This window comes from Taurulus bubalis, assembly GCF_910589615.1.
Source record: "Taurulus bubalis genome assembly, chromosome: 7".
Lineage (NCBI taxonomy): Eukaryota > Metazoa > Chordata > Actinopteri > Perciformes > Cottidae > Taurulus > Taurulus bubalis.
The window spans coordinates 26,940,513-26,948,012 of record NC_136595.1 but is presented as its reverse complement, the minus strand read 5'-3'; the positions used below and the strand labels follow the sequence as shown (position 1 = coordinate 26,948,012).

The following is a 7,500-nucleotide window of genomic DNA, read 5'->3' as shown; positions in this document are numbered from 1 at the left end:
AGGGAGAGAGAGAGAGGATAGGGAGAGAGAGAGACGATAGGGAGAGAGAGAGAGGATAGGGAGAGAGAGAGAGAGAGAGAGAGAGAGAGAGGATAGGGAGAGAGAGAGAGGAAAGGGAGAGAGAGAGAGAGAGAGAGATGGACTGACCCAGCTCTGGCCTTGAGCGTCTGAGTCCCGGCCAGAGAGACAAAATGACTCGGTGGATTTAGAAAGAAAGAAAAGTTCTGCATGAAGACGGAGAGACGCAGCAGCTCCATCTACACTTCTACTAAACCACAGAAGAAGAATACATATAGAATACAATCGTGATACAAGTAATACACTTCAACACGCAAATTACAACAGTAAATGTTTATGTATCATTTATACAGTGGGATTAAGTACATTTACAGGGAAAACACAATTAGCTTGATATTATATAAATATATAAATACATATATATATATGTATATATATATATATATACACACACATATACATAGACAGATATATATATATACATAAAATACTGCTATTGTAGATTATTTACTGTTTATTTATATTAGTTGTTTTTTATTTTAATATGTGTCTCTTGCTGCTGTAATTCTACAATTTCCCCACTGTGGGATTAATAAAGGATTATCTTATTTTATCTGATATAAAAATGAAATGCGCACACAAAATAATGTAAATTATCCCCAAAAAAGCAGCTAAAGCTGTTTGAAATGATCTTCTTTTGCAGTGTAAAGGGTTATCATCTTCCTGAATACACACTCACACACACACTCTTTTTCTCCCCAAGTGGAACGTGTGTCCTGAATGCCAGGTGACGGAGGAGGAGACGGCAGGTTGTTATCTCGGTCTGGACGGAACACGGAGTACAAGTTGTTCAGGTGAAAGTAATCCACTTGATTTATGTTCTGTGGGATGAGACGCCTTCTGCACCGAGGGGCGAGGGAACAGAGATGTGGATGAACCCCTTCATCTCCTATAAATAACCATCAGAATCGCGTATCTCTGGTGATCATCGTTGACCTTTAGGGGAAGTGTTTGATATGAAAATCCAGTGTGATGAATTATTAGATGAAAGCAACAGAACTGGGTTGTTTAGCGCGGACGCTTTCGGCCCAAGGGGAGAATCGGTTGGCTTTGAAAATTGAGATTATTTTCGTCACAAAGCGGTTCTCACTTGAAGATACAGAAGCCCTGAGAGGAAAGTGAGGAGGAGAAGACGTGTCCACGTCAGATCTGAACGGTTTTCTCTGCTGCGTTTCAGACGGAGACGGATAGTCCTGTTGTTGTTGTTGTAGTACTCATGTGAGCCACAAGAGGCAGAAGTGCACCACTTCCCCATGTTCTAAATAGGACAACAAGCGTTCCTGGCTTCTTCCAGGTGATTGTTTTTATATCTCCAGGTACTCTAAATAAAGTACATACCGTCAAGTTCGGGTTATAAGACGCTCCTTTTTTTTCTTCTCAACTTTGACCCGTGCGGCTTAAATATCGGTGCAGCTGATTTGTGGACAAAATTCACCCACCGACGGCCACCACGCTCACCCGAGGAGGCGCGATGAAAACAGGTCTGCGCTACCGGTAATGCAATGCGAGCTAGCCCCTCCCATCACCTCCACTGCACCAGCTCGCAAGCTAGCAACACGAGCTAGCCCCTCCCACCACCTCCACTGCGCCAGCTCGCGAGCTAGCAACGCAAGCTAGCAACACGAGCTAGCCCCTCCCACCACCTCCACTGCGCCAGCTCGCGAGCTAGCAACGCAAGCTAGCAACACGAGCTAGCCTCTCCCACCACCTCCACAGCTGTATTTTAATCTACGCTAATCTGCTTTTTGTCCTATTTAGAACATCGAGTACTGGGTGTGCTTCAGCCTTGTGTGGCCAAATAAGTAATACAACAACAAAGTATTTTTTTTTATATTATCCACGCAAAACACTCTTTTTCCATACTCCCTACCATCGAGTACAAAGTTTTATTCTGGAGAAGAAAAAGCTCTTTTCTGTTGGCATCTTTTCTACTTACTGTGTGTGTGTGTGTGTGTGTGTGTGTGTGTGTGTGTGTGTGTGTGTGTGTGTGTGTGTGTGTGTGTGTGTGTGTGTGTGTCTGATTCATCATCAGCTGCAGCTTTAGCTACGTTGACAGTGGAACATGGAAAGCGGTTACAGGAAGAACTACGTTCTCTTCAAGATATAACGTAAGGTGTCTGATGTCTGTCCAGAATAAATATCCTGTAAAAATCTTTTAATCCTCACAACGTACTCAGTGGGCCGGCCTGTACTACAGTGATGGAGTATCGCTGTTGTTTTTTTAGCCGATAAATCACACAAAAGACTCATTTTTAGTCCGTAGAATACAGCAAAACAATCTGGACCCAGTAAGGAAACTCCCACAGAATGAATCTGGACCGCTTCATTTATTCTTGGTGAGCGGTCGCTTCCTCTCCTATCTGCTGTTTTTGTTACCGCTCCCCTTTTTATTTAATGCTCATATTTCCAGAAATAGGCGTTTTTCCCTCCTTTTCCTGGTGGTAGGCACTGTGAGATCTGCTGGGCAGATTCGGAGGAGACGGCAGCGCTGCCGGTGTTTTTCTCCTGGCGGCCTGCGGTCGGGTTCCACGCCGCCTGGCTGCAGCTCAGCGGCTCCTCGGCCACCCGGACTGCTCACGCCCACGGAGGAGGTCGAGAGTGTGTGTGTGTGTGTGTGTGTGTGTGTGTGTGTGTGTGTGTGTGTGTGTGTGTGTGTGTGTGTGTGTGTGCTCACGCCCACGGAGGAGGTCGAGGGGGGTGCAGGGTTCAGGTCTGGGACTGAGGGAAACTCGGTGCCCTCCGACCAATAAGGAGCGTACGTCCTCACGGGGATCACAGGGAAAGCACACGGCCGGGCGGGAAGGAACCCGACCACAGACGCACAAACACACACAGACACACACAGACACACAGACGCACAAACACACACAGACACACAGACGCACAAGCCACCGCTCCACCGCCTCGTTCACTCAGCGTCCGTCAACGTGCAGAAAGAAATGTGCATCCTGGCACAAATAACACCTACAGTATATAGTACAGCTAAAGAGAGGAGTGTGTGTGTAGGTGTGTCTCTCTCTGTGTGTGTGTGTGTGTGTTTCTCTGTGTGCGTGTCTCTCTCTCTGCGTCTGTGTGTGTCTCTGCATGTGTGTGTGCCTGTGTCTCTGCGTCTGTGTGTGTGCGTGTGTCTGTCTCTCTGTATGTGTGTGTCTGCATCTGTGTGTGTGTGTCTGTCTCTCTGTATGTGTGTGTCTGTGCGTGTCTCTGCGTCTGTGCGTGTGCGTGTTTCTGTCTCTCTGTATGTGTGTGTCTGCGTCTGTGTGTGTGTGTGTGCGTGTCTGTCTCTCTGTATGTGTGTGTCTGCGTGTCTCTGCGCCTGTGTGAGTCTGTGCGTGTCTCTGCGTCTGTGTGTGTGCGTGTGTCTGTCTCTCTGTATGTGTGTGTCTGCGTGTCTCTGCGCCTGTGTGAGTCTGTGCGTGTCTCTGCGTCTGTGTGTGTGTGTGTGTGTGCGTGTGTACATCTACTTTCTCCATGGCACGGTTACTAAAACCACAGAGTGAAAGTGAGGAAACTTCACACCGGGTTCTGAAAGACAATACGGAGGTAATTGCAAAGCAAGTGTGGGGTCTCTCTGGGAGGCTAGAACCAACAACCACCCACAGAATGTTTAAGACCCGGTGATCTGTAAAAATATCCTGGAATCACCCAAGGAAATATCGCACCCAAAAAAAAAAAAAAGGTCAAAATTATGTCCGCACCTCACGTTTAAAAATGGCTTGAGTCGGTCCACACAACAAAAGCAACCAAAACACACAGCGGGGTCCGCTAAATATAGCTCAACAAACCATCATGGGTTTAAACATCCAGCTGGTTGTGTGGACTGAACCACACGGAGCCGGCAGCTCTCTGCAGCGCTCATACATGTGTGCGTCTTTGTGTAGAAGAAGTAGAGATTAACGCCTGAGCGCCGTACGACTCTGAAAACATGCAGAGTTCCGGTCTAGAACACGTTAGCTTGCGGGCGGAATTTGGCGGAAAAGATCCGGGACGACGATCGCAAACATGGCCGCCGGGTCGGCTCGTCACAGTCATGCTAGATTTGTTTTACTCTTTTGACTTATCGTACGATATGTGGAAAAGACGTTAACTATTTTTACGTTAACGACTTATTGTACGATATATGGACCTAGCCTCGATCATTGTTACGTTATTGATTTATCGCAGAATATACGGACCTAACCTCGATCATTGTTACGTTATTGATTTATCGTACGATATATCGACCTAGCCTCGATCATTTTTACGTGATTGACTTATCGTACGATATATGGACCTAGCCTCGATCATTTTTACGTGATTGACTTATCGTACGATATGTGGACCTGAACTCAATTATTTTTACATTTTCAACATATTGTACAATATATGGGCCGAGCCTCGCTAATCTTTACGTTATTGATTTATCGTATGATATATGCACCTGGCCTCAATTATTGTTACGTTATCGACATATTGTACGATATATGGACCTAGCCTCGATTATTTTTCCGTTATTGATTTATTGTACGATATATGGACCTAGCCTCGATTATTTTTCCGTTATTGATTTATTGTACGATATATGGACCCGACCTCAATTATTGTTACGTTACTGACTTATCGTACGATATATGGACCTAGCCTCGATCATTTTTACGTTATTGATTTATCGTACGATATATGGTCATTACCTGGATTATTTTTGCGTTTTTGAGTCATTCACAAATCTTTTTTGCTGACCTTGATATTGCCCGTTGTGTTAATGTGTGTGTTTGTTGCCATTAGAATATCAACAACATTGTAGTCACATGACGTCAGAATAAACCCCTCTTACAGGCTAGGACATTGAATATTCTTACTAATTAAAAGTCCATTGCCCTTTAAAAAGAGTCACACGCTGAACCTTTTCTTGAGAGCGTAAGCGTGTTGCTGCGGCGTCGAACACACGACATGAAACCTTTCACCCGCCTGCAGAAACAAGGCAGCTGTGGTGGCTCTTCAGACCAGCGAGGCGCCTTGAGACGAGCGTTCGTGGTTGAGGTGCCCCAGACATGCATCTCAGGGTCGGTGCAACCTGCCCCCCGCTGTGCTGGCATCATGTGCTCCAGCTCACTCTGTCTAAACAGCCCTGACCAGAAGGAGACGGGTTCCATTACAACAGACCCCCCCCACATTGCTCATAACGCTGGATTTGTGGGCCTGCTCATGAACTCAACGCGGCCAGACACACTGCATGACAGCCCACGCCACAAAACTGCTCCTCAGTCAGAGGCTCTCCCTCCTGCGGCCACATGAAGGGGCCGAGGGGAGCGGAACACATGATGTCGGACTAATCCCTGCCATGTTCAACAAGCGCCGCCGCAGGCGCCGAACACGTGTCTGCACAGCAAAGGCTGGAGGCTCCACTGAACCCACTGGCATCAAGCGCTGGTCATGTGCCACTCAACTCACTCAGTGCGTGAGAGTGTGCGTGAGCGTGAGCGTGAGCGTGAGACCAGGTGGGAAAAGTAAGCAAAAGTGTATATTGTGGTTGTCAGTGGGTCGGGATGGGTTCCAATGGCCAGTTCCATTTTTTATGAATTCTCCTCCAAACAAACTGCCTAAAAAGATTTGATGAGGGACTTGAACCCATCGCCAGCAAGTGGACAATAATAAGCCCATCAGATAGGATTTATATTTATGTATCATGTAATATTCAAATAAGTGTCTTTGAGCATTTTGAAAAGCGCTATATAAAAAAAAGGTGCAAAACTAAAAATATGAGCAGTCTGCAGGGAGTTGAGACCCCATGATTGACACTTCAGATCCTCTAAGCCTCAATAGCTAAATACATTTTTTTTTTTTTAAGTATTTTGAAAGATTACTAATGACCAACAGTACATATCTCTTTTTTTCTTTCTTTTCAATATATTCATATTTTTTTCTATAAATATATTTCTTTTCTATATATATATATATATATATATATATATATATATATATATATATATATATATATATAAACTATATACCAAAAAAAAATATATATATTTTCTTTTTTTATAAATATACTGTATACATATATATTTTCTTTTTTTATATATATGTATACAGTGTATATATATATATATATATATATATATATATATATATATATATATATATATACACTGTATACATATATATATAAATATATATATTTTTTTATATATATATATATTTTCTTTTTTTTCTAGATATGTATTTGTTATATATATAAAATACATATACATATGTATATATAAAATAATATATATATAAAAAATATATATATATATTATTTTGTGGTATATATTGTACATATATATATATATATATATATATATATATATAGAAATACATATATTTATTAAAAAAATATATACAATATATATATATATATATATATATATATATAAATAAATATGAATGAGATCCTGTGCTATCAAGGTCCTCAGAGACACTCACTGGGTCTGTGCGAGGCAGCCGGGGGCCAGGGTGCTGGGGGTCTGGGAGTGAGGGTTTCTCTGCAGACCCGTGAGCTCCAGCATGTCCACCTGGACGTCGGTCACATGACCAGGAAGAGGCGGGAGCACCGTCAGGATCTTCTCCACCAGGTTGTCGCCGTGGTGACCAACAGCTCCTGAGAAACACAAAGACTTCTGTTAGGTGTGTCATCAAACTGTCCGGCAATAGTCTGGTCCCAGAGCCGCGTTTTAATAGTTTGAGCTGTGAATACGTTAAAGAATAGGGTGGAAAATGAGATGAGGGGAAATATTTGTATTCTTTTCTTTTTTTTGCATTTCAAGAATAAAGACGATATGTCAAGAATAAGGTCTTATCATGTGTTATTATGCCAGCCATAAAACACAATAAATCAGACGAGGAAGATTTAATTTATCTTTTCTTGCATTATTTGAATGAAGCCAAAATGTTAAGAATAATGTTGAGCTGAAATGTCGGGAATAAATAAATATAATAAATAAATGTCCTTATGCCTGGCCTAGTACTCTTCCACACACATTAACCCAGAAGCTAACCAAAAAGTTAACTATTTAAAATAATTATTCTCTGTAGCCCATGATTAATGTATATTTTATATATATTTTGTTTAACTATTATGTGTGTGTTTTTTTGGGAAAAGTTGAACAAAGTTGAAATGTTGGGAATAAATAAATATAATAAATAAATGTCCTATCCCTGGCCCTAATTATTCCATGTAGCTCATGATTAAGGTCTATTTTATATATATTATTGTTTAACTAGTATGTGTGTGTTTGGAGTACCCTGAGATCTTTAATTGTGTACGAATGTCCTTCTCAATTATACATGATTTGATGCACTGGTCCAGAAAGGAGAGGGAGGGTGCACCTGTGAGATCCATTGTTCTGTCCACAAAAATGATGGACGCCTTGTTCGCGGCGCTCTTCCTTCGGTGCTTCGCCT

At 42.4% G+C, this 7,500-nt stretch overlaps 1 protein-coding gene across 1 annotated transcript in view; it reads right to left on the bottom strand.

Moving 5' to 3' along the window:
• The window catches only part of scfd2 (sec1 family domain containing 2), a gene marked incomplete at its 5' end in the record, with an annotated part of 98,083 nt that overhangs the window by 89,823 nt on the left and 760 nt on the right, over nt 1–7,500 (bottom strand). Inside the window, 2 exons of the mRNA XM_079221359.1 lie at nt 6,523–6,697; nt 7,426–7,500. The exon at nt 7,426–7,500 is cut by the window's right edge and continues 760 nt beyond it. Coding sequence (XP_079077485.1) covers nt 6,523–6,697; nt 7,426–7,500 — 250 coding nt within the window. The remainder of the gene's footprint in view (nt 1–6,522; nt 6,698–7,425) is intronic.